Genomic DNA, 27308 nt, shown 5'->3' on the forward strand with positions numbered 1-27308 from the left:
CAGACTTCAGGGCCTTCCAGGAAACTTCTCAGCTACTCTGTTAGCTCTTAGTAAACGTCGTGGTTAACACAAACTAACCTTAACCTAACCTAGGGATGAGTTCCCTCTTAGCCAAATAGGCAGCGTTGGGTTTTGTGTTGACTATCCTTCACGCCACTGTTTGCTGCTGTAAACATAATAAATTGATCATTTTTTAAAGTTTATTTATTTACTTTTGAGAGAGCGTGTGCATATGCATGAGAGAGAAAGCGGAGGAGGAGCAGAGAGATAGGGAATGAGAGAGAATCCCAAGCAGGCTCCACAAACACAGGGCTTGAATCCATGAACCGTGAGATTATGACCTGAGCCAAAATCAAGAGTCAGATACTCGACTGACTGAGCCACCCAGGCACCCCATAAATTGACCATTTTGATGGCAATTTTGTTTCTCATTGTATGTTTCTTCAGAAAACATTAAGTACTTAATATGTGTTGGTCATACACATATGTTAGTATGCAAACATTACAAGTACGTATTACATGTAGGGTAAAATATACCCAAGCACAGTCTTCCAGCCTTGCTGCTAACTAGTCAGATCACTTAACTAGTCAGATTGCTTAACTAGTCAGATTGCTTAACTAGTCAGATCACTTAACTAGTCAGGTTGCTTAACCTCTCTAGGGGATCTGTAAAGTTAGCGGGGGGAGATCAGAAACATGAACTCTGAGGAACCTTGCGAGACTAATCTTTTGTGATACTATCTACCTCCCCCTTATGAGCCAAATACAGCACCGACCACATCGCTATCTGAGGCTTCCTGTCTGCTTGTTTTTCAGAAATGTGAAAATAAAAACTGGAGAATGGTTCTTTGAGGAACGAGCCAAGAAATTTCCAACTGAAGGTAAATGCCCTTAAGTTTTTTACTAAAGTAAAATGATACTATCATTCCCAGTTTTCAAATATTTGGTGTTAAGATTTGCATACACAAAACTTTACAGGTCCTGCTAGACAGGCCTTTCCTTTCTGACCTCTAGTTCTGTTCGGTTATGCTTTCCCCCACCTGCCCCCTGGCCCACCCTGCTCAGCGCCTTTGACCGCAGACCACCCCTCTCTAGCTCAGTTCTAACTGCTGAAATCCGCCTGCTTTTCCCTGCGTGTGGGAGTGAGGTCTCCCTCCTCCGAAACACGGGCAGCTCTGGCTTGTCCATCTTTCCCAGAATTTGTGGCAAGTGCCTTATGTGGCATTTCTATTTGCATACTTCTCTTTCTCTCCATAAGCAGAAACTATGCTTTGAAAATCTAGTCCCTTACAGCACTAAGCACAATACCTTGTTCCTGAGACTTGGTCAAAATGACTGAATAACTGAAGGCCATGGAGAGTGAACAGGATTAGAATTTAGCAGATGTTGATGATTAGGAAGCGAGCACATGTCGTGATTGTAGGAGCGTGAATGCGCATATGGTCTGGGTACCACAAGAATATCTTACAGAGTCTCTGCAAAGCTGATGTAGTGGTGTAATTGGTAGCTGGGGCTGGAAACCAGGGGGAGAGCTAATTCTGCCTCGGTAACAGAGGTGCCCACATCAGAGGATGTGAGCCGCATGGACAGGAAAACAACTTTTCAGACAAAGGCGCACGCACGTGTCATCAAAATAAAGCAGAGCTCACATGCTCTGTGAATCACATTCGTCCATGGTGGTAACACACATCCTCTGACGTGTGTGACAGCGGGGGCTGCACACAAGGAGCCCAGGCTGACCTAGAGGGAATGGGGCGGCTTGAAACCTTTTTTCTGCCGGAAAGAAGCTATGTAGCCACAACCCCAGATGCGTTGTGAGGAAAGGAAGCCATTTGTTTGAGTGTTGACACTCCGCTTTTGTAAAAGGCACGGTCGGCTGAAGTTGACATTCAGTCGGCATTAAATTCTCTGCTGGATCATATTCCTGACTTCCCTTACTCGAGAAAAAACGATGTTTCTGCCAAGTTGATCAGAAATCTGGAAGGAAGCACAGTGCTAACGGGCAGGCTGAAGCAAAAGGGTGAGCGAGTGCGTGTGACCTCACCTGGGACACCGTTTCTCAACCCTTTTCCTCACCGCCCACCCCCCCCCCCCCGTTCTCTCCCAAGCAGCCTTGTTAACACTGTTTCCTAAATACTACCCGTCCGTGAAAGTTTCATATCTCAGGTACATACCTGTTTGTGTACCGAGGGCTTCTGGAGCACACTAGGATTTGCTTTTCCACTAACTCCTTTCTCTGGCCCCTCGGGGCCGTCGTCCCCATTTAGCGCATAATCTAGGCGGGCTTGGCAGCGTGAGGTCTAAGTTTTAGGCATTGTTTTGTGACTTTAAAATACTTTTTTTGGGGGGGGGGCACCTGGCTGGCTCAGTCGGTAAACCTGTGGCTCTTGATCTTGGGGTCGTGAGTTCAAGCCCCATGTTGGGGAGTAGACTGTACTTAAAAAAATAATTTTCTTGTTGGGGGGCTGGGGTCTTCTTCAGGTGGTAGATTCTCATTTTTTTTTTCACTCCGTTTCTACTTCACAAACGGTAAGACTGTAGGGAGTGAAATTCCTGTAATTTCTCAATAACAAGTCTGGGAAGACCTCTCCTGGCAACTATTTTATGCACTGTTGAAAGTGTTAGTATCATTATTTGAATCAGGGAAATTGATTTGCAGGCCGGAACACAGGTGTGTGCATGCGTGTGCACGTGCGTGTGTGCGCGTGCATGCTCATTATCTTCTCATCGTCTTTCTGGCACTCTCCCAGTGAGTAGAAGTGAATAGAAGCAACCAGCATGGCGGCCACCTGAGCTCAGCACTGAACCTGAACTCCTGGGTCTCTCTTTTTTGTCCACTGACTTTCCACCAGCATGAAAATATCAGTAAGATAAGAAAAATCAGACAGTGAAAGGCAGCCTGAGACAAAATCATCCTTTTATTGTTTCTCCCAAGGTGTGAAAGTAACAAACAACAAAAAAATAAAAAACCCCAATTCCTTCCTCCTCTACTCTTGCTTCGTCCAGTGCTGAGGTGTCTCATTTCTTATTGTCCAATTTGGGGCGAGATGCGCTCAGAATGCGTGGAAAGACCCAGAAAAGTGCCGTGCTGGGGGAGCACACATAGTTCTGTGAGCTAAACCAGGGGTAGGTGGGGGTTGGCAGGCGGGCGTCGGGAAGGGCAGTGGGGGTGAGGTGATGAAGGCTTGTCTGGACAGGTGGGAACTCTACCTCACTTACATCTGTGCCCCCTGGGAGAGAAGCTGGCACAGTAGTTGAGGAGTTGACTTGAACCCACGCGCGGTATGCTCTGAGGGCCAGTTAGGAAAATGGAAACCACGTGGGGCTTTGAGCAAAGAGAATTTAATTTAGGGAATTGGTTAGACAGGTATTATTGGAGGGAGAAAGGCAAAAAGGGAGCCCTGTGGGAACACAGCGATGGTAACTGCAGGAAGTGAGTACCAGGTGGGCCTCTTCTCAGCGGATGCTCCCAGGAACCTCCCACCTTCGGGTCTCTCTGGCACCCCCTGGTGGGCCCTGATGGGGAGCCCGCGGCAATCCCTGCTCTGTGATGTGTTCCAGACTCAGATTCTGCGTATTATCCAGTGTTTGCTGTAATGGTGTGAACACGGCTCTTCCCAGCCTTCCACATCCTAATCCGAAGCCAGAGAAACGAGATGGTGGTTTAAACCACGAGAGAGTATGAGACAGCTCAGATCTGTGCCTCTTTCTATTTCTGGGTAGGAAATTCCTCCAAAGTGTAGTGGGTTAAACAGTCAGTATTATTTTACATGGTTTCTGTCTCCAGCTGGGGGCTTGCCCGGGGCTGGAGGATCTGCTTTCTCCGGGGCTCACGCACGCACCTGGCGAGCTAGTGCCGCTGTCGCGGGAACCCTGGGTCCCTCCACACCTGGGCCTCCCCACCGGGCTGCTCCGGTGTGTTCACAACAACGTGGTGGCTGGCCTCCCCTAGGCTCGTGGGCCAAGAGAGACAAAGGCAGAATCCTACCCTTTTATATTAAAAAAAAAAAAATTATTATGGTAAAATACCCACGGCATAAAATTTACCATTTTAACCGTTTTTAACCACACAGTTCAGTGGCATTGAGTGCATTCGCCCTCCTGTCTAGCCGTCACTACCATCCATGCTCAGAAATTTGTCATCTTCCCACGCTCTCCCCTTCCCTCACCTCCACAGAACCCCTGGGAACTTCTATTCTGCTTCCTCCTTTCTGTCTCTTTCCATCTCTTTTATGGCCTAGCTTCAGAAAGCTCTCCCTGTCATTGCCGCTTTATCCTGTGGTGACACAGGTCTGCTCGATTCAGGGTGGAAGGGGACGGCCCAGGGGGTGTCAGGAGGCAAGGGGCCCTGGAGCCCATCAGGAAGCAGGCTACCATAGCCCATATTCCTTATCCTCGTCCTTATCCTAATCCTAATCTTAATCCACGCACCTGAGAATCATACCTGACTCCCTCCCCGCATCCGGTCAGTCAGCAAATCCTGACATTTCTGCCTCCCCAGTCCTAGAATCTTCCCTGCTCCTCATTCCCACTTACAGTGTAGTAGCTCCTAGCTGGTCCCCATGACTCCACCTGCTTCCCCCACATTCCCTCCTCCCATTTTGTAAAGAGAGTTTTCTTTTCTCTTTAAAAATGAATTGTTCATCTGATCATAGAAGGGATGCATACTTATCGCAGAATATTTGGGAAATACAGAAGGGTGCACAGAAGGCAATAAAAATCCCACCGCTCAAGAAGCCACTGTTAATTCCACACACACACACATGCACACACATACTCTTCCAGTCTTCTTTCTGTGTGATGTTGTGCGTATGTGTGTGCATGTACAGACTTGATAATTTTTTAAACGAATATATGATCAGACTATATGTAGGTTTTACTCTGGCTTTTAGTGCTTGCTTCAGCAGCACATAGACTAAAATGTCGCTTTTAAAATTCAATTTAGCACATTTTCTTATGCTATTAAGACACTTCCTGACCACTGCATAAAATATATCAGATGGATGAATTATCTTTTATGCAACCTGTTCCTTCTTGTCAGTGAGTGTATCAAGGTATTCAAAATTTCATATTACAGATAACTCTGTGGTGAACATCCTGAACTATCTTGGCATCTCTTTATTTCCTCTAGATAGATTCTTAGAAGAAGAATGAGTAATCAAATGTGTGAACACTTAAAAGGCTTTGATATGTTTTGCCCAATTGCCCCCTGGGAAGTGTGTGCTCATTTACACGACCTTGGCAGGGTACGTGAGCTGTCCTACCACACTCTGGCCCCGTTACCTCCTATCTCTTGAAACGTGACTTCAAATTACATTTGTTCTGAGTGTAAAAGTAATATATTTTCATTAAAAAAAAAAGAAATGAAGAAAAGCATACCAAATAATGTTTAAAATACAATGACTTCACCCTGAAATGTTTTGTTAACATTTTGATATACATTCTTTCTATTATTTGGTGAGGAAATGTATGTATGTTTGTGAGTGTATACACACATATACATGTGTGTATATAGTTCTTTTTTTTTTAATGTTTATTTTTGAGAGACAGAGAGACAGAGCACTAGTGGGGGAGGAGCAGAGAGAGAGAGGGAGACAGAATCCGAAGCAGGCTCCAGGCTCTGAGCTGTCAGCACAGAGCCCGATGCGGGGCTCGAACCCATAAACTGTGACATCATGACCTGAGCTGAAGTTGGACACTTAACTGACTGAACCACCCAGGTGCCCCTGTGTGTGTATATAAATATACACATAAACGCACATAACTACACACATACATTTTTTAAAATTTTTTTTCAACTTTTTTTTTTTTTGGGGGGGGACAGAGAGAGACAGAGCATGAACGGGGGAGGGGCAGAGAGAGAGGGAGACACAGAATCGGAAACAGGCTCCAGGCTCTGAGCCATCAGCCCAGAGCCCGACGCGGGGCTCGAACTCACGGACCGCGAGATCGTGACCTGGCTGAAGTCGGACGCTTAACCGACTGCGCCACCCAGGCGCCCCCACACATACATTTTTAAGAGTACTGAGATCAAACCATAAGAAATTGATGTTTTTAGGTAAAAATGATTACATAAAGGCAATTTTGTATGAGCCAAGCTAATAGATTTACATAATTGGGATCAAATCATATATATGGTTTTATACTATTTCTTTACATAATAATTCACAAAGAACATTCTTCCATATCCTTAACTGTCATCAGCTATATAATTTCTGATAACTGCATCTCATTCCATCATTGGAATGTGACTTGATTTATTGAACCAAATTGCTATTGCACAGTGAGGGAATTTCCAGTTTTGCTGTTACATTTTTGGAAGTTTATAATATTACTAAAATAATAAAGTGCAGCGGACTTCTTTGTAGATAAATCTTTAGCACATCTCTGAATATTTCTAGAAAGAAAAGGGTAAGGTGAAAGGTGGGGAACATCGCTTCCGGGAAGCGTGTGCCCTCCTCACCAGTAGGAATTATCCTGAAAAGCAAACACAACTTTGTCAGTTTGGCAAAACCACATTGGTAGTCTCAAGTGGTTTCCTGTGGTTTTCATCAAATTTGTCTAATTACTCGCAAAGTTGAGTATTTCCCACCTGTGTGAACTTCTGCAGCTGTCCTTTCTGTATACGTTCAGGCTCTTAGCTCTTTTCTGTCAGCTACGCCCACAGTGTTATGTTTTTTGACATACAGAAGTCTTTTCTTGTGGGTATACAGTCAGATACCAAGAAGGTACCTACAGATGAAAAGTTAGGCGTCCGTTTCCTTTTTAGCATCCAGAAACCGTGAGCCAAATTTAATGTTCAATGGAAGTAATTCCAGCAATAATTATGCCCATTGTCACCCAATTTCTTTTTTATGTGCCTCTTTTAATGGTTCTATTAGATATGTGCCGTTTATGGTAAATTCTCCCCAAATTTCCTCGAAAGTAGATAACGTATAAGTAGTAATCCAATGAAGAATAATAGATATTGTAGCAGTTTCTTGTGCTACTTTCCCAACCCTTGTGAAGATTTAAAAGCAAGAAAAGATGAACTCCATTTTTTTTTTATTTTGCGGGTAGATGGTACAAAAAATATTTTAAATACTTTGCTTTACTTAAATGTTTTTTCTGATTGTAAACTGGCTTTTTTTCCCTGTCCAAGATTTCATAGTTTGATATTTAGCTTTACTGTCTGAAAATAGTTCCTTGTATGCCATAGTTGCGGTCCATCTGGGGTGCCTCAGAATGATCAAAACATACAGACCTTCATGGGGTCTCCAGTGTTTCTGTAGGCAGCTACCCAGCCTTTTGGGTATTGTCACCTCCTGCCCCTCACCGTGGGGCATTTGACAGTCTCTGCATTGAAGGTTTTTACTGTGGCTTCTGGGAACTCTGCGCCAGGATCAGCTCTGATCTGTTTCAAATTCAAATCTCCTGATGCTATGGGACCAGGGGAGACTCAACAGTGTGTATTTAACAAGTCCCCAAATAATCTTTTATGCATTTTACGTTTGAAAGCCCCTGGCAAAGTAGCAAATATAATAAACAATTATGATGGACCTTTTCTAGATCACTAATAACTTAGAAAATGAACTGAAAACCCGATCTTATTTATTTATTTATTTTTGGGGGGGGGGCATCTGCTAAGCTTATAGAGATAGCGCCCTCTTCTGGCTCCTCGCTGTGAATGCGTGTTTTGTTTTTTTTTTAATTAAAAAAAATTTTTTTATAAGTATGACATTTTCTTGCTTGATGTTTCAGTTTAAGAGGGGAAAGATGACAATACTAATACTCTTAATACTAATATATTTCAAAGTTTAAGAATAGTTAAATGTTATGTATAAACAATCTGTTGTGACTTTCATTTTGTTGTTAGTAATGCAAAAATAAAATAATTTAGGAAGGCTGTACCTTAATATAGCCTCTGATGATGGTCTCACTTATATAACTAACCAGGACCATATTATGTTTCACTATCATGAAGGAAAAGAATTTTTATCACCCCCTCCTAGTAGTAACTGTGATTTAATTCTTCATGTGACTTTTTAGAGTTTTATTCTTCTACACGGGCAGCTCAGATATGGCCCATCTGATTGCAGGGCTATGAGAACAGCTGTCAGGACTGGCTGTGTGCGGTTGGAAAACTTGGGCCCGTGGATTAAAAGAAGTAGGTATGAATAAATAGGGGTGACTCTATTGCAAAACTCTGCCTTTATGGCCTCTTTGTTATTTGGCTCAGGAAAGACCTTTGACCCGTGCAATTCAGCAGGTGGGGTCTGCAAGGATGATTCAGTAAAGCTTCCTAGAGGTTGCAGACCAAGTGCCTAGTTCATATGCTTACGTTCACAAGAGGGTGTCTTTATGAAATCAGATTTACCAGATACATAATTTTGTATATGCTTTTGTCTTCTTTTAAAGAGGATGTGGTGTCTTACTCTCTCGAGTATTTCTTTCTCACTGCTCTCCTTAAGAGGAAATACGAAACGAACACAAGCCCACAATGGGCAGTGTGTGTCCTAGAAGTGATTTTCCCAGCTGATCGGATTGCTTGTCACGTCCCTGACAGATTTTCAGACCAGTGCTTCTAAATTAGTTAGAATAGAGACTGTCAAGTCAGATTGGATGATTACCGTATGAAGTAACGCCTTGACCTTCAAACCTTTTGTTCTGACCCAGTGTTTCTAGGTAATAGTCTTCTGGAGACAGGTTCTTGAGTTTAGTCATATTTGATTTCATGACGCCTTTGGCTTTGTTCAGAGGAGCAATTCAAAAATGGAAGTGCTTACATTGTCCAAGGTGCTTTGAATACATCAAGTCAACCCAGATTTTTTTTCTGTATTATATCTCAGATATCTCCCCAGGCCACTAGAGTATTCCTGCTGGTTTCTGGGTGCCAGATTTCCTACCAGGATTATTTTTGTGTCTCTGCCTCTGCCACTGTCCTTTGTGCCCTGTCTACTGCCCCTTGATGATGAGGCCACCCTAGGCAGTTTACATATTTGGTCCCGAATTGTCATGACTACCTCCCTATCTCCTTTTGAGTTTTGATCCATTGCTTTTAACATGAAGGGGAAACCATGATTAAATGGGCTAGTTATTAGGCTAGCAGTACTTTATTTTGCTCAATACTCCCCGCTGCACTGGGGGTCAGCAAACTATAGCACGTAGACCAAATGTAGCCCACCATCTGTTTATGTAAAGTTTTATTGGAACACAGCCATGCTCACTCCTTTCTGTCTGTGGCCAGCTTTGCGATACAATGGTTGAGGTTACAACAGGGATCCTATGGCTGGCAAAGCCTATACTTTTTTAACCTGACCCTTTGCAGAAAGTTTGCTGCCCTCCACTCTACATGATAGGCTGATGATGCTACCGCATTTTGTTGACCATCATTATTTTCCTGTTTATGAACAGAATGGGAAACCAAAGTGAGAGGTGCCTGGGTGGCCCAGTTGATCGAGCATCCGATTTCGGCTCAGGTCACTATCTCACAGTTCATGGGTTTGAGCCTTGCATCGGGCTTTGAGCTGACCGTGTGGACAGTGAGGAGCCCACTTTGGATTCTGTGTCTCCCTCTCTCTCTGCCCTTCCCCCTTTTTCTCTCTCTGTCTCAAAAATAAATATTAAAAAACGAAACCAAGGTGATATCACTGAACTGAATAGGATTTCTGAATTAAGAATTCATGTGTTCATATGTTTAGACCAAATTATCGATCAGGGTAGTTTGTAGGGAGCACCCTGACAATTGGACATTGAGCTATCTCCTTATATGAATACATCCTTGGAAAGACCAGACACATACATACTTAACTAAGGAAATCATTTTCTATTTAAGAACTCCATGCTCATTGTTTTATTGCAGTAAAATAGACATAAAATTTACCACTGTCACCATTTTTAAGTGCAGAATTCAGCATTAAGCACGTTCACAGTTTTGTGCAACCAACACTACCATCTGACTCCAGGGCTTTTTCATGTTGCAAAACCCAAACTCTCTTTCCCGTTAAACACAAACCGTCCTGGGGCGCCTGGGTGGCTCAGTCGGTTAAGCGGCCGACTTCAGCTCAGGTCGTGATCTCGCGGTCCGTGAGTTCGAGCCCCGCGTCGGGCTCTGTGCTGACAGCTCAGAGCCTGGAGCCTGTTTCAGATTCTGTGTCTCCCTCTCTCTGACCCTCCCCCGTTCATGCTCTGTCTCTCCCTGTCTCAAAAATAAATAAAAAAACGTTAAAAAAAAAAAACAAAAACAAAAGCACAAACCGTCCATTCCGCCCTCCCAACCAGCTCCCCGTGACCACTATTCTGCCTTCTGGTTCTATGAATTGACGACGCTAGTTGCCTCATGTAAATGGAATCAGTATATTTGTCCTTTTGTGTCTTTCTTACTTACCATGACGTCTTCAAGGTCCATCCATGTTGTAGCATGTGTCATTTTTAAGACCAAACAAAATTCCGTTGGTTATATATAGTGCATTTTGTCTATCATTCATCCCAGTAGGTGTTTGGCTTGCTTCTACATTTTGGCGATCAGGAACAGTGCTTGCTATGAACATGGGTGCGCAAATACCTGTTCAAGTTCCTGTTTTCCCTTCTTTTGTGTTTATACCCAGACGTGGTATTACTGGATCAAACAGTAATTCTATGTTTCAGTTTTTGAGGGACCACCATACTATTTTCCACAGCAGCTGCGCCATTTTATGTTCCCACTAGCAGTGCACAAAGGTTCTGGTTTCTCCATATCCTTCTTGTGATTTTCTTTCTTTCTCTCTTTCCTTCGTAATAGCCATTCTGACGGGCATGAGGTGGTATTCCATTGTGTATTTCTTTAAGTCATTCCCTCAGTATGTATTAGGTATCTTGTAGCCTGACATTTATTCCATTCTGCGTATGGATTTTTTGGATAGTTGATAGATGTATATATTGCAAAAATATGTATCACAATAAGGTTTGATAACACATCTTTTCATCTCCGACAATTACCATTTGCCATTGTTGTTATGGTGAGAACATTAACACTGCTCTCACAGCAACTTTGAAGTCACAACACAGTCCTATTCACTGTAGTCGCCATGGTGACTATATACTAGATTCCCAGAACTTACCTTATAACTGAAAGTTTGTACCCTTTAACCAATATCTCCCCACTTACCCTGCCCCCCGCCCCTGACGACCACCATTCTACTCTCTGTCCTGAGTTTCATGTTTTTAGATTCCACATATAAGTGACATCATATAGTATTGATCTTTTTCTGTCAGACTTATTCACTTAGCATAATGCCTTCAAGGTCTATCCATGTTGTTACAAATGGCAGGATTTCTTCCTTTTTTTTAGAAAAAAATATTTATTTATTTTGAGAGAGGGGGAGCGTGTGAGCAGGGAAGAGGGAGAGAGGGGGGAGAGGGAAAGTCCCAAGCAGGCTCTGTGCCATCAGCATCGAGCCAGATGTGGGGCTTGAACTCATGAACCATGAGACCACAACCTGAGCCAATATCAAGAGTTGGTTGCTTAACCGACTGAGCCACCCATGCGCCCCAGGATTTCTTCCTTCTTATGGTTGAAAATATTCTGTTTTAATATATCCCACATTTTCTTTAACTGTTCATCAGTTGAAGGACACTTAAGTTGTTTCTATGTCTTGGCTGTTGTGAACAATGTTGCAGTGAACGTGGGAGTGTAAATGTCTGTTCAGTAGTGATTTCATATCCTTTGGATATATACCCAGTGTGGGATTGCTAGGTCATATCGTAGTTCCGTTTTTAATTTTTCTGAGACACTTCTGCGCTAGTTTCCATAGTGGCTGCATTGTTGTGTTTTGATTTGCATTTCCCTAATGATGAGTGATGTTGAACATCTTTTCATTTTCATGTACTCATTGGCCATTTGTATATTTTCTTGACTATTGAAGTCCTGTGCCCATTTTAAAAATTGGATCATTTTGTTTCTTTTTAAAAAAATAATTATTTATTTTGACAGTGCACATATGCAGGGGAGGGGCAGAAAGAGAGGGGAGGGAGGGAGGGAGGGACGGGGAGAGAGAGAGAGAGAGAGAGAGACACACACACAGAGAGATGGAATCCCAGGTAGGCTCTATGCTATCAGCATAGAGCCCGACTCGGGGCTTGATCCCAAGAACCGTGAGATCATGACCTGAGCTGAGATCAAGAGCCCGCTTAACCGACTAAGCCACCCAAGTGCCCCTGTTTGTTTCCTGAAAAGGAAGAAGAAAGTTAGAAGACTCATGCTTCCCAATTTCAAAACTTACTACAAAGCTGCAGTGATCCAAACAATGTGACACTGGCATAAGGACAAGCAGAGAACAGTGGAATAGAATAGCCTAGAAAACCCAGAGAAAAACTCTTGCATACGTGGTCAAATGACTTTCAACAATGCCGATATCGTTCAAGGCGGAAGGGCCAGGCTTTAATAAATGGTGCTGGGAAAACTGGATACTCACATGTAAAAGAACAAAGTTGGATCCCTCCCTAACACAGTACAAATGGACAGCAGGCCTAAAACTATAAAGGTCGTGAAAGAAAAATATAGGGGCTTCTGGGTGGCTCAGTTGGCTAAGCATCCGACTTCAGCTCAGGTCACAATCTCACGGTTCATGAGTTCGAGCCCCGCGTCTGGCTCTGTGCTGACAGCTCAGAGCCTGGAGCTTGCTTCAGATTCTATCTCCCTCTCTCCCTGCCCCTCCCCCTTCATGCTCTGTCTCTCTCTCTCTCCAAAATAAATAAACATTTAAAAAAAGAAGGGGCGCCTGGGTGGCGCAGTCGGTTAAGCGTCCGACTTCAGGCAGGTCACGATCTCGCGGTCCGTGAGTTCGAGCCCCGCGTCAGGCTCTGGGCTGATGGCTCAGAGCCTGGAGCCTGTTTCCGATTCTGTGTCTCCCTCTCTCTCTGCCCCTCCCCCGTTCATGCTCTGTCTCTCTCTGTCCCAAAAATAAATAAACGTTGAAAAAAAAAAAAATTTAAAAAAAATAAAAAAAGAAGAAGAAGAAGAAATATAGAGGGAAAGATGCCATTGGCTTTGACAATGATTTTTTTAGATGGCCCAGGCAACAGAAAAAAAAAAAAAGGACTAATGGGACTACATCCTGATGAAAAACTTGTTCATCAAAGGACACCGTAAAGAGAGTAAGAAGGCAACCCACGGAATGGGAGAAAGTATTTGCAAAATCATATATCTGATAAAGGATTAATATCCAAATTCTTTAGAATAGAGAACTCCTGAAACCTACATTCCACTTTTAGAGAAAACCAAGAGACCCAGGAAGGCAGTCCATGCTCTAGTCCCCACGTCCTCAAACCTAGGCCAGTTTCTACCAACCTGAAGTATATCTTTGGGGAAGAGTTACTGCCCAGCGCTTGGTGATTATTGTTAACATGAAAGCCATCCAGGATTTCTGCCGATAGACTATAGGGAGCTTAAGTAAGGAGCAAAAATTATTTTCCTCTCTTGCCACTAAGCAGAAGAGTAATGTCTAGTGGCAGAAGGATACTGGATGAGGGATATTTTCTGCCAACAGGGTCATAAATCTACTGTTATTAATTTTTGTTCCCCTGGAGGCATTAGTTGCTGGTTCACAGTTGCACACTTCATCTTCATTCGTATTGGGCTAGTGGCTTGGCCCCAGTGCTATTTAAACTCAAAGCTTCTCTAAGGACTAAAATATATTTAAAATTTTTTCTGGAATCCACCTCCAAAATCATTTATGACAGGATATCGTGATTCTTTATATGCTGAGGGGTTTTAGGTCAAGTTTTTTGAGACATTTTCCATTTTGCATATGTGAACCAAAAATTGGTTTAAAACTTTATTATTCTAGGCACTTTCTTTCCTACTAAAGAAAAAAGTCCTAAAACACGCTGTGATTGTCCAATACCCCCTCCAACCTTTGGTCTTATTCACCTTTTCTAAAATTTAGAGGATACTCAAGCTCCAGTGTGGACCGACCATCAGGCCTGTCACATACAGTTGTACAGGTTTGAACGCCGTACTAGGGAGCCACCACTAAAGGGGTACAGTTCACGACATCCAAAAATTGTGTGCTTATTGTGATGACTTTTCTGGAAGAATCCGCACGATGCATTGTTCTAACAAAATCCGTATATTACGACCAATTCCTAAGTGTGGACAAAAGTGTCTTGAGGAAGGGGCACATTTGCATTGTTCCCAGGAAGGCTCCACATGGGATAGCCCCGCCTGCCTTATGCTTTGCGTCATACCTGGACTTCAGGCTGTGGGTTCCTACATAGGGCGCTGCTCCCCTCCGTGGGCACCAACAGAGAGGTGGTTGTGGGCCAGGCCATCCTTCCGCTTGACGGTCTGTTAGCTCCACAGCTGGATCCCGCACGGCTATCTGGGTGTGTTTAACTGTTCTAACAAAGGGCTGCTGTGGGGCCTTACAGTGTAGCAGGAGAAGTTAGGGGTGATGCCTTGCAAGAAGAATAACCCACACAGATCCCGCAGTTGAGGACGGGAGGCCGCTTGGCCACCACGACAGCGTGAGTTGCCGGGCTGGCTGAATCGCACTGGGACATTACAGAGAGTCTGCTCCGCGCCCTCTTTGCTGTGAACATGTCACCCAAGCGGGAAGAGTGTTGGGGTAGCGGGGCATGGCACCTGCCGCAGGGCCTGGGGTCCAGGGTGCTGGTAGGCTGGCGGTTAGTGTGCTTGACTGGCATGACGATGGAGCCCAGCCAGGAGGGACATCCGTTCTATGGGAGTTTCTGTGAGCACGTGAAATAGGGTGCCGTACCTGTATTTATTTTTTCTTTTTTAAAGTTTATATTGAGAGAGAGTGTGTATGTGGGGGGGGGGGGGTGCGCACGCACAAGTGGAAGAGGGCACAGAGAAAGGAAGAGAGAGAGAATCCGAAGCAGCTGTCAGTGCAGCACAGAGCCCCACGTGGGGCTCGAATTCACGAATCGTGAGATCACGACCTGCGAGGTGAAGAGTCAGACGCTCAACCAACTGAGCCACCCAGGCGCCCCTTGCATCAAGAAGTGGCACAGAGATGGAAGGTGATTTGTCGTAGGCACGCTTGTGCCAGCTGCAGACCTGGATTTTGCTCCAGAAACCACGGCCGTGTTCTGTGGCTTGAATGGACCCTTCCAGCACCATATGCTCTTACTTGTGAGCAGAGCTGCGTCCTCCTTATCCTTGTCCCCGTAAAAGTGCCCCTGTGGATTCTACACGACGAGTGTGAATGAGCGGATGAGTTACACGTAAGCTGAGTTGTGAAAACACGATGACCGTCTTTTCACGTGTATTTGGTCGTATGGCTCAAACGAGGAGGTAACGCTTCTCGGTAAAACAGTGCTGGTTGCCGTTGGATTTATAGCCACCCCACCCCACCCCCGCATGACAAACCCTTTGCTGATGCCGGTGACACCAAGATGCATAAGATGGGACCCGTGTCCTCAAAGAGTTCACTGTCCAGTCGGGGAGACCGACACAGAGGTGCACCATCACAGCGCAGGCGGCAATGTTAATGAAGTGTGCAGGGCAAGCATGAAGAGGCCAGCCTGGTGAGGACAGGCACCGGATCCCGGGGAATAATCCCCTGGCAGGGGCAGAGAGCCACGTGAGCCAGGAACACGGGAGAAGCACAGTCTCGTGAGGCGTCGGCATCTGGGAAATCCACCTTCACCAGGACCCACGAAGGGGACAGGTGATCCATATGGCAGAAGGTGATCCTGGGAGGCAGGAGGGACTGAACCACAAAGGACCTCTGAGCTAGAACAAAGCTTGAATGTGTTGCTGGCTCACTGTTCTGGGGGCTGGGAGTCCAAAGTCAAGGTGTCACATTGTTGTCTTCTCTGTGTGCATGTCTCTCTCTGTGACTAAATTTTTCTTTTTTAAAAATAAAGTTTGTTTATTTATTTTGAGAGAGAGAGAGAGAGTGAGGGACAGCATGGTGGGGGGGGGGCGCAGAGAGCAAGGGAGAGAGAGAATCCCAAGCAGGCTCCATGCCGTCAATGCAGAGCCTGATGCAGGGCTTGAATTCACCAACTGTGAGATCATGACCTGAGGCGAAATTAAGAGTCGGACTGAGCCCCCCAGGAGCCCCCCATTTTCCCCTTGTTTATAAGGACACCAGTCATGTTGGATTAGGCCCATCTTAATGACCTCACCTTAGCTTGATCTGCAAAGACTCTATCTCCAAATAAGGTTACAGTGGCAGGTACTAGGGGTTAGATTCAGCATGTCTTTTCAGGGGGTACACCTCAGCCCAGAGCAGCCTTGGATGCGGTGGAGGAAGTTCATTGGCTGTCGGATCCACATGGGGCGCTGCACTCAAAGGACAGCACCTCCCCCTCTGGAGGGTGTGTTGGAGGGGGAGGGGCAGGGCTAGGACCCAAGGGGGAGCCGAGGGGGGCACGGAGGGCGCCGTCGGCACGCACACTGCCAGGCCCGTGCCTCCCCTCAGGGCCCTCACACCCAAGGCCGGATGTCCCAACCCACGTGCACCAGCTTTGTTTCTTGACTTAAGTAGGGTAAGATACACAGGACAAATAGAAAGCATTTCTAAAATAAGAAATCTCACCCGGCCCCTGGGGGGCTCAGTGGGTTAAGCGTCTGACTCTTGATTTCAGCTCAGGTCAGGGATCTCCTGGTTCGTGGGATCGAGCCTTGCATCAGGCTCTACACTGACAGTGTGGAGCCTTCTTAGGATTCTCTCCCTCTCTCTCTGCCCCTCCCCCACTTGCACTCTCTCTTGCTCTCTCTCTCTCTCAAAATAAACAAACACTTAAAAGCAAATAAAATGAAGAAATCCCCGAGTTTTCAGGGAGTTGGCCATTGGTTTATTAGTGGTTGTTTTTCCCCTTGCTTTTTATTAGGAACATTTTCACACCTGAGAAAAGCAGGGAGAATGGTACCCCCCACCCCCCCCCAACACAGGTAGCAGTCACTGGTCTGCTCTGCCCTAACTTGTGTATGTCCCGCTTCGGAGACAAGTCATGGTGCACAAAGCAGCTTTGTCACTTGTAGACTGTGTCTTTGGGCCTGTTACCGAATGTCCCTGAGCCTCGGTTTTCGTTGATTAAATTGGAATGCCACCTGGTGACAAGCCACGCATGCCTGAAGAGCGTCCTCAGGGCACAGGGCGCGCAGTCAGCTGCTAATGAACGTCAGCCGGGCCTTTGGGAAGGTGCCCCGGAAGCCTAGGCTCCCGTCCGGCCCGCCGCTGCGCCTCAGCAGAGCCCGCGGCCTAACCAGGCGGCCGGAGCGTCACCGCTGGTGGACGCGGCCTCCCACCCCGCGAGGGCATTCTTTCTTCAGCGTTTCCTGGCCGTGGGTCGTCGAAGTTTTAAAAAATGTTAACAGGGGCTCCTGGGTGGCTCTGTCAGTTACGCGGCTGACTCTTAATTTCGGCTCAGGTCATGATCTCACAGTTTGTGGGATGGAGCCCCGCGTCGGGCTCTGCACTGACTGTAAGGAGCCTGCTTAGGATTCTCTCTCTCTCTCTCTCTCTCTCTCTCCCCCCCCCCCCCGACTCGCAGACTCGAGGTTTCTCTCTCAAAAGAAATCAATTCTCTCTCTTAAACATAAAGAAATAGGGGTGCCTGGGTGGCTCAGTCTGCTAAGTGTCTGACTTTGGCTCAGGTCATGATCTCACATTCAAGGGTTCAAGCCCTGCCTCAGGCTCTTTGCTGCTGCTTGCTTCAGATTCTGTGTCTCCTTCTCTCTCTGCCCCTCCTCCGCTCACACTCTTTCTCACTCTCTCAAAAATAAATAAATGTAAAAGTAAATAAATAAGTAAATATTAACAGTAGATAGTGCTTCTTAAGGAAGCCCCTGGTAAGAAACAACTGAGGGATGGGAGAGGAAAATAAAATGGACATACACAGTGAACAGGACACAGCCCCAGGGCAGCGCTTCCCAAACTCCAGTCAATGGACTTTGGGATGGGCCTAGGGCTCTGCATTGCCGACAAGCTTCCGGCTGTGATGCAGCGGGCCGCACTGCCCACACTTGGGGTACCTAGGACATGGGGTGCAGCAGGTCTCAAGGGCCAAGCCTGTCCCTCTGTCTGTGTCTGTATGTCCTGTGAGTGAAGAATGAGTTTTACATTTTTGAATGGCCAGAAGAATGTTTGTATCACATTAAAAAAAAAAAAAAACCATGAAATTCAAATTTCAGTGTCCATCATATTTTATCACAGCCCACTCTTTCGTAGTGTGTCTGGCTGCTGTCACAGGGGCAGAGGACAGAGCCTGCGCGGAACCTGGAATACTTATTTGGTCCTTACAGAAAGGGTTTGCTGAGCCCATGGTGTGGCCGGCCAGGCCCGATGAGGCCAGCAGGGGGCAGCAGAGAGCCGTTTGTGGCCAGGCCTTCCCTGGGACCTGGGGAGGGGTATTTGGAAATGCGGTGTAGGGGGACTAAACTGAAGCTAAGGGTGGAGCTCAGGGCACTGGGAGATGAGGTGGGAGTAAGTAGACAACGTCTGGGGAAGCAGGGCTGAAAGAAGGAATAAGAAGAGATGCTGCTGGGGCTGGCGGGAGAGGTGGGCCCAGAGCAGGTGTGGAGGCCCAGGGATGCTGCGTGGGGCTCGGACGTTGGGCGACGGCAACACGGAGTCACTGCAGCGCTTTAGGCGGTGGAAGGACAGCACCGTTTGGGGGGCGGGGAGACTGTAACTCTGGTGCCATGGGGACGCTGTCACAACAATCTGGGGACAAGATGTTGAGGGTCTGCTGAGGGCGGGCAGCCGGGAAAGGAGCCAGCAGCCAGAGTGAGCGAACCAGCCAACCCACAAGAAGGCTCAGAACTCACTCTCTCTTGGGTTCTGCGTCTTTACCAGGACACCGCGGGTAAACAGCGTCACTACCTTTTCTCTTTCTTTGCCTTGTTTCTTTCTCTCTGCTTTCATGACAACCGACCGTGTTGCAGTTGGGGTGGTTCTCTTTTCCTTCCGGCCTAGCTCTTTTCTTTCCAGTGGCTCCTGCAGATGTGGGATTTCATCCATTACTAGCGCAGCTCTCAGCCTTTGGGGGCCGCCTTTCTGTTCTGCCTTGGAGAAGCGTTTCTTTATTATTATTTTTTTAATATTTATTTTTGGGAGAGCGTAAGAGGGGGAGGGGCAGAGCGAGGGGACAGACAATCCAAAGCGGGCTCTGCGCTGACAGCAGACAGCCCAACGTGGGGCTCGAACTCACAAACTGCGAGATCATGACCTGAGCCGAAGTTGTAAGCTCAACCGACTGAGCCACCCGGATACCCCCAGAAGCGTTTCTTAACGGGGGATGGGGAGGGCTCACAGACTCCTTTTAGAATCTGGTGAACACCGTCATGAACCTCCCCCCAAATGTACACAAACAGGGAGACCCAAAGTCTGACCTATGATGTCAGGGCTCATGCACTCCCTGAGGCCAGCTCCCGTCAAGGGCCCCTGCCCTGGGGGCTGCACGGCTTAGGGTCAGCTGGGCGCCAGCTGCCTCCTGGCTTTAAGGTTTGGGGCTCGACATCAGAGACGCTTGCCTTCCCCCTCCCAAGCTCCTCCCTGCCTTCTCCATGTCTTACGGAGATGATATGGGTACGAAAGCCTTTCTTTGGAATGGATTAAAACTTTCAAACACACAACACAGGAGCTAGACAGACCTCCTAGGATGCCAGGGCCGGTGGTTCTCAGCTGTGTGTTGAGCAGCGTGAAGCCCAGTGGGGAACGTCCCTGAGCAAGAGAATCTGCTAGAAGGCTTCCCAGCTGGGCAGACTAACCTCTTCCTATGCATTGGGCCAGGAAACATTGTGTTCACAGAACTATGAACATGTAGAGTTCTATTTCTGGGGACGTAATACATCATAAAATCCCCTTTATTTGAAACAAAAAGAGTACTATATCAGATGCAGTCTTATTTAGGAAATTATTAGCCTCCATAACTAGAAATAAGCAGATTACATTTTTTAACAGATTAATTTAATCTCCATAACAAGGAATGTTTAGAGGAATATAGTCATTCAATTATGAAATGTTTCCAACGGACAAATGGAAGCTTGGAAGCTTAGGACTACTTTTCAAATTTTCCAGATTTAGAAAATCTAACCCAACGTCAACTTTTAATAAAAGCAGCCTTTCCTAGCAATTGTGGTCTCTTAGCGTGGGTGTATGTGCATGTTTTTAACAACAGCTTTAGCAGAATGTAGTTTATAGAACATACACTTCATTTAAGTCCATAATTTTTTTTAGTCAATTTATTGATGTGACCATCACCACAATAGAACTTTAGAGCCTTTCTTTTTTTGTTGTTTTTAAGTTTATTTATTTATTTTTGAGGGAGAGAGAGAGAGAGAGAGAGGGAGAGAGAGAGAGTGAGTACAAGCAGGAGAGGGGCAGACAGAGAGAGGGAGACCTAGAACCCGAAGCAGGCTCCAGGCCCTGAGCTGTCAGCGCAGAGTCTGACGCGGGGCTCAAACCCACGAACGGTGAGATCATGACCTGAGCTGAAGTCGGACGCTTAACTGACTGTGCCACCCAGGCGCCCCCTAGGGCCTTTCTGTCACCCCCAAGATGGTTTTTTACTTTTTAGTTGCAAGAAGTGGTATTAGAAAAATAAGAATTCTAATCGATTACTTTCTGTGTTTGCCTCCCCAAGGTTGTCTTCTTACTAATGAGTGACCTTTCCTGCTATCTCTTCCAGGCAAACACGACAGAGCTGGAGCAAAGCTCTTGCAATCTTATCAGGAACTGAGGTGAGCGCCATACCAGGCCAGACCGTCCTGGCCCCTCCAGGCCTGGAGCACCAAGGACTCGCTGAAAGAACTTCTAGATCTCTTGACTTTCAGACCTGGCTGCTTTGGAATGTGACTTTTTTTTTTTTTAAATGATAAAGTGCCTGGAAAAGATTTAAACAGAGATATTTCCAGATTCTTATGAAAAGCCTTCTTAGCAGCTCGCAGAGCATTTTCTCACGACAGGTTTTATTGCTTACATTCTTCTGAAATGTTGTAAGGAAACGAAATATTATTTTTGATGGCATCTTAAATGAAATTCTAAACCGAGCGTTTGTTTTACGAATCACTCCTGTCTCCAACATCATGCCCAGTGCCTGACGCCTCAGACATCTGCGTAATCCAATGGAAATGAAGTGGAGACTCTGCGAGATGCTAACTTCTTGATGCACATCCTAAACACCCAGCGTTCTTGAAGCTGGCAACAATTCACACACCTGGTTGCACCGAATTTATTGAAGTGTTGCTGAAAGCTCCCCACCAGCAGCTTTTTTTTAAATTTTTTTTGGCCCATAATGAGATTTTCCAATCTTGGGACCTCTTCATTTCTTTTACTCCCCCATCACAAACTTCTGATTCCTCTCATGCTCGATTTAATGATTTATGACATCCACGGAATTTTTGGCACTTCTGCTGGTGCGGTTTGGGCCGAGAGAACGCGCACGTCCGTATCAGACACGTGCGTGGAGTCTGGGTCCCAGAGTGGCCGGGCTCCTTTAGGCGACACGGGTGGGGCGCGAGGCCGGGACACCGGCAGGGTGGTGCTCCTTGGCCACGTTCCGATACCGGGAAGTAATGCCCTGTCGGGAGGAGCAGATCCAGGCAGGGCTGCGGGCTCCTCTTCTAAAATGCGAGGAAGGAAAGGAAAAAAAAAAAATCAGAGAACATGAACTGTAGGGTGATGGCGAGTCTTGTGTATTTGTAAGCCTAATAGTTGGATCATCCATGACCTGTTTCTTATTCCTGTGTTTTTCCTTGGCAGCAACATTTCCGTGGTTCCTCCTACCCCACCTCCTCTGAGTGAAAGCCAGTGCACCAGCAGCTCCCACAGGGTAATGTGTCTGTGCCTCCCTGGGGAAGGGGACGTGGGAGAGAAATGGAGGAAGAAAGGGGGTCTGAGAGGTTAGACCAAGACCCCCAGAGCAAAGGGATCCAATTGTGGCTGAAGCTGGCCGTAGAGGGAGGCAGAGAATAGAGGCCAGAAGGGCTGGGCCTGCCCAGTGTCTGTGTGTCCGCTATGCTTTGGGGGCCATGGGATCATCTGCATAACAGTGACTCACCTGCCTGCACCCCACAACCTCATGTATACCCCATATCCCCGCCTATACCTCACATCCTCACCTGCACCTGTGCCCCACATCCTTGCCTGTGCCCCCTGTCCTCACCTGCACCCCACCTCCACCTGCACCCCGTGTCCTCACCTGTGCCCTGCATCCCGGCCTGTACCCCACATCCTTGGCTGCACCCCACATCCCCACCACTTTACTCTTGTCATTTTGCTGGCTGTCTTCCCTAACTGTGCACTGTGCTCTTGAATGTGGGGTTCTGAATAGGCTGCAGTGTGTTGGGGGCTTCTGGGGGTGTAAAAAGAAAGAAATACATGTTGATTCACAGGTGTGTGATTTATACGTGTGGGAGTGCCTGGGGTGTGTGTGTGTGAGTGTGTGTGTGTGTACTTTTGTGTGTTTTTAGATGCTAATATAAAGTAGACCAGGAGCATTTCTGTCTACAGAAATTAGTGGTATGATCTTGGAGTTACCTGTGTTCCCACTTGGGAGGTGGAAATAATTATACTCCTCTGGCTTGTTTCTCATGGCTGGTGTGAGAAATTAACAAAATAATGTCTGTACTGGTACTTGGAAACTGTAAAGTAAAAAAAATAAAAATAAAAATAAAAAAAAAAGAAACTGTAAAGTGCCATGAAAACACATGGTCTTGATTATTTTCATTATTACCATTCTGCAAATTAAAGAGAGTAACTATAGCTGTACATAGAAAGGCACATTCATATGCTAGTGAGAGAGAGAGAGAGTGTATTCATTCTTTTTCCAGTTTCAAACTGAGACCCTGGAATGAACTTCAAAATTCTGTTGTCCACTTTCTACTTGAGATTCTAAATCCTCCCAACTTGTTCCAGCACAGATGTATTTCCTGAATGGATGGACAGATGGATGGATGGATGGACGGATGGATGGAACAGGGAGGGAGGGAGGGAGGGATGGAGGGAGGGACAGAGAGATGGAGTGACGGATGAATGGAAGCAGGGAAGGAGGGATGGAGGGATAGGTGGATGGCGGATGGAAACAGGGAAGGAGAGATGAGTGGATGGATGAAGGGAGGGAGGGATGGAGGGAGGGATGGAAACAGGGAAGGAGAGATGGAAGGAAGGAGGGATGGAAGGAGAGATGGATGGAGGGGTGGAGGGATGGAGGGATGGAGGGAGGGATGGAGGGAGGGATGGAAACAGGGAAGGAAGGAAGGAGGGATGAGTGGATGGAGGGATGGAAGGGTGGAGGCATGGAGGGATGGATGGAGGGGGAGACAGAGGGATGGAGGGAAGGATAGATGGAGGGGGAGACAGAGGGATGGGACTTGAAGGGGAAGTGATCTCCTTTCTATCATTTTTGCTTTTTCTTCTCTCTCCTGCTTGGGGGGGTGGAACTAACTCCTGGCTCCAGGCTGGTCCCCTGAGCCTGGTACCACCATCGGCCCCTGTGTCACTGTTGTGTTGGCTGTTGTGTTGCCATCCCCTCCGCCTGGAGCTGGGGTGGGGTCATACAAGAGCAGGTTAAAGAAGCAGGAGTGTACTTGAGTGCAGTCTGAGCCAGTGAAATGTTGGTTATTATTTCCAAGAGGTAGTTGCTGTCAACGCCCCTTGCTGATGCCCCTTCCTTAGATGTGGGTGTCAAACCTCAGAGGAAAGAAGCTGAGTAAGAGGGTCCCTACCTCCTGAGAGGATAGTGCCCTCCCCTCTCCAGACATGCATGCACACACACCTGCACGCACCCGGAGCACCCCCACTCCACTCACACTTGCCAGTGTTTGGGGGTTGGCGACCTGGAGGCTGCTGGGGCAGACACGGGTCTTCAAATATAACTCTCATTCTCTCTCCTCTGTCTCTGTTTTAGTTACAGGAACTTGGTCAGTTTAAAGGATTTAATAAGTCCATGGAAAATTTGTTTCTGTCTGTTACCACCCACATGAAAAGTAAGTGGATGCCTCTGATGTGTTCCTCCCACCACCCCCCGGGCCAGCCAAGCCCATTGGCCGAGGCACGGCCAGGGACCTCTGTCTCTAGGCCCTGGGGAAAGCCACAGCGCTGGCCCTTCACCCCTCCCATGCAGAGCAGGCCTCTGGTTTCCCGGAGGAAGAGGAGACACCCTTCAGGCCACTGGAGTGGCTCAGTTTACCCCTACTGCTACCCAAACCTGCCAGAGCTCAGCACAGACCTGGCAGCCGGTCCTGGCACCCATCACAGCCTCTCCCAAGGACCAGCGGAGACAGTAGAGGGTTCCAATGAATGAAAACTGGGAGCTTTCAGGCCAGGCAGGGCCCAGCGTCTGTCGCTTGCGGTGGAACTACTTGTCCTTTCCTCCTTGGTAAATTTATCTTCTTCAGTTAGCAGTAACCCTATGATTTGTAGGCGCAAGGAACCCAGAACTACCGCTGCTCAGAATCTTGCCTCTTTCGATGTTGTTTCCTATCGGGTATTTCCCCCTGTGGATCTTAAGCTGCAAATCCCAGAGAATAGCCCCCACTTAGACCTGCTAAGGTGCCCAGAGCAGGCCAGGCATTTAGAGAAGGTCCTGAGTGGGATCAGGGGGTCTTGGGCATCCGTTCTCTCTCACGGTGCTTCTGTTTGGTTTCTGCCCATGCCAATGCCTGCGGATGGGGTCGGGCTTGTGCCTTGGCTCTGAGACAGTCTCATTATTTGATTTTAATTAGTCCTCTGAGTTCCCCCACGAGCCCTTCCGAGCCGTATCGTGACAACGGAAATCAAAGCACCCTTTTTAGATAAACAGGGAAGTGACCATCTCACGAGACCGTCTGTCCCCCTCTGCTTCAGAAGGGCGAAGCAGCCAAATCTCATGCCACCTGTTTGCTAATAGAGCTCAGAGGTTTAAAACCACCCCGTTAGTCTGCCGGGCTTGCGGACCACATCCGCCCTCCGTGCGCACCAGCCTTGGACGCGGGTTTCCAACTGGAACGGCGGCCTGAACTCTGAGCGGCTGGCCCCGTTCCTGCTGACGCTGCTCTTGTCGAAACTTCTCAGCGTCTCTTTCTAGAAGCACGGCCTCTACCCAAATCCATGCGGCTTATGTGAACTCCCTCCCACCACTGTATTTTGGAATCATGTCTCAGCATTAACTCTGGCCTGGTAATCCCTCAGCCAGACGCCCAGAGAGGCAGGACGCACGTTTCATCTTGTCCCATGTCCCACTCGCCCTCCTACACACGCTGGGACCCACGCACGGGTACATTGGAGCGTGCTTTCGTACCCATAGCCTCGCCTGTACCCTTGCTTACATGTTGGAGACTTGCCGTGTCAATACCTCGAGTGTTATGGAGGTGGCATCAGTATAGAGCAGCAGACCCAGGTGGACAGCTGGGGCTAATCCCCGGTGTCAGGGGGTGGCGGGGGGGATTCAAAAGAGCAAAGCAGCATCCTGTCTCTGCCATGGAATATGGACTGAAGCACCCCCCACCCCAGGTCCCCTCCCTGCTTGTTCAGACACTGGTGCTTCATGGGACCCCAGGACCTCAGCCCAGAGGCAGGGGTGGAAACACCCAGCTTTCTGGCCCCCCCCCCCCAGGGCAGTCTGCCCGGGGGGCCTCTCTCAGGTGCTCCCCGCTGCTTCCACGGGGCAGGGCACAGGCTCTACACCATTCACCCTGTCTCTGCCTCAGGGCACATAGCAGGGGTGGGGCTGATTCCTGCTTCTTCAGGTCCTGAGCTGTCGTGCACAGGTCCCTCTTGATCCTTTTTGGTGTGTGTTTCCTACAGAAGTGGGTACAGAGGACGGCCTCATTCTGAGGGTGCCTGGGGTCTGGGGGGATGGCTGGAGGGGGACTTAGCCTCAAGAGTTTAGGAAGCTGCCCCAGAGCTACGACCTCTGGTGGCCCGTGTTGCCCCGTGAAGCCGATCCAGTTGGAAGAAAGCGATTTCCAGCCCTTTTTATTATCTTTGCATGTCTAGGAGATTCCGGCACTATAGCCCCACCCCCACCCCCACCCCCACCCCCGCTCAGAAGGGGAGGAGCAAATCGTTGATTTTCATTTCAGGACCATTCTGTGCTTCTCGCTGTTACTTTTCCTTTTCACCCGATGATGCTGATCACAAGCCTACTTGTTAGAAGCTGGATACTTAGGAGACACCCCCACCTGCCTCGTCTGTGGACATAAATGGACCAGATGAAGGCACAGGCTTTGGGGTGAATGCCAAACAGATGGTGGTGAGGGGACACCCCCTCCCCCCGCCCCGAGGGCCTCACCCCCTTCATAGCTGGGCTGGAATTTAGCTGTATGAGGAGCCCAGGTTCACTGTCCACCTGGAGGGCCTGGTGTGCCGGGAGCTTGCTCACTTCCAGGAGCAGAAAGTTGCCCCACGGTTTCCGGAGGGTAGACCCGCGGCCAGTGTGGACAGCAGTGCTCTCACAGAGGAGAGGTCCCGCACATCCTGGTGGGAAGGAGAATGCCCTGGGGTTTGGGGGGGCAGGCGAGCTTCTCCTCTGGAGAAGAGACACTCTGCAGATGTACCCTTGGCAGTACATGCAGGAATACCTAATCAAGAGCAACAACAGAGGATTATTTACACCCTGGAGCTGGGCCGTCCAGTATGCTAACCACAGGTGGCTCTTGAAGAGTGGCCTGCTGGGGGGCGGGGGCGGGGGCGGGGGAGAGTAAAACGCACACCGGATTCTGGAAACTTAGTATTTAAAAAAGCAAAATTAAAAAGCTAATTAATCACACAGCATAGGGAATACTGATAGTAATATTGGAACAATCTTACCTGGTGATGGATGGTAACTACACTTGATGTGGTGATCATTTTGTAATGTGCACCGGAAACTAGTAAGGACTGTATGTCAATTACCCAGTAAATAATGTCATTGATTTTAATATTGATCATATATTTTAACAGTATTTTAGATATATTGTGGTAAATGAAAAATAGTGTTAAAATTAATTTTACCTCTTTTTATGTTTATTTATTTTGAGAAAGAGGTGGGGGGGAGAGGGAGGGGGAGACAGAGAGGGAGAGAGAGAATCCCAAGCAGGCTCCGAGCTGCCAGGGTGGACTGGAGCCCAACATGGGACTGGATCTCACTATAACCATGAGATCATGGCCTCAGCCAAAATCAAGAGTCAGCCACTTAACAGACTGAGCCACCCAGGCACCCCTTACCTCTGTGTTAAATGTGGCAACTAGAAAATTTGAGATGGCATATGTGAGCCACATGACAGCCATCAGAGAATGCCACTCTAAAGATGGCTTCAAGGTCATCTTTGAGAGAAACAAGGACCCCATGGAAAAGGGAAGACATTTTTGAAAGACAAAATCACCTTTGAGGTGGCTGTCTCACTTCTTTGT

The 27308-nt window shown here is 47.5% G+C and overlaps 1 protein-coding gene and 1 long non-coding RNA gene across 8 annotated transcripts in view; one reads left to right on the forward strand and one right to left on the reverse strand.

Annotated features, from left to right (window-relative positions):
* Positions 1–27308, forward strand: part of SYTL3 (synaptotagmin like 3) — a 95149-nt gene that overhangs the window by 32250 nt on the left and 35591 nt on the right. For 5 of the 7 annotated variants that reach the window (XM_086708256.1, XM_086708257.1, XM_086708259.1 and 2 more), the window contains 4 exons: positions 817–881; positions 20626–20677; positions 21699–21768; positions 23845–23923. In XM_086708256.1, coding sequence (XP_086564382.1) covers positions 817–881; positions 20626–20677; positions 21699–21768; positions 23845–23923 — 266 coding nt within the window. The remainder of the gene's footprint in view (positions 1–816; positions 882–20625; positions 20678–21698; positions 21769–23844; positions 23924–27308) is intronic. The other 2 variants (XM_086708260.1, XM_025925401.2) reach the window with 1 other exon arrangement.
* LOC147581338 (uncharacterized) overlaps positions 1–27308 on the reverse strand; it is a 64895-nt gene that overhangs the window by 10418 nt on the left and 27169 nt on the right. Inside the window, exons 2-3 of the long non-coding RNA XR_015251693.1 lie at positions 22476–22579; positions 21154–21559 (exon numbers count right to left, since the gene is read on the reverse strand). This is a non-coding gene — a long non-coding RNA (uncharacterized LOC147581338). The remainder of the gene's footprint in view (positions 1–21153; positions 21560–22475; positions 22580–27308) is intronic.

This window comes from Puma concolor, chromosome B2 (assembly GCF_028749965.1).
Source record: "Puma concolor isolate L17-30 chromosome B2, mPumCon1.1.hap2, whole genome shotgun sequence".
Classification (NCBI taxonomy): domain Eukaryota; kingdom Metazoa; phylum Chordata; class Mammalia; order Carnivora; family Felidae; genus Puma; species Puma concolor.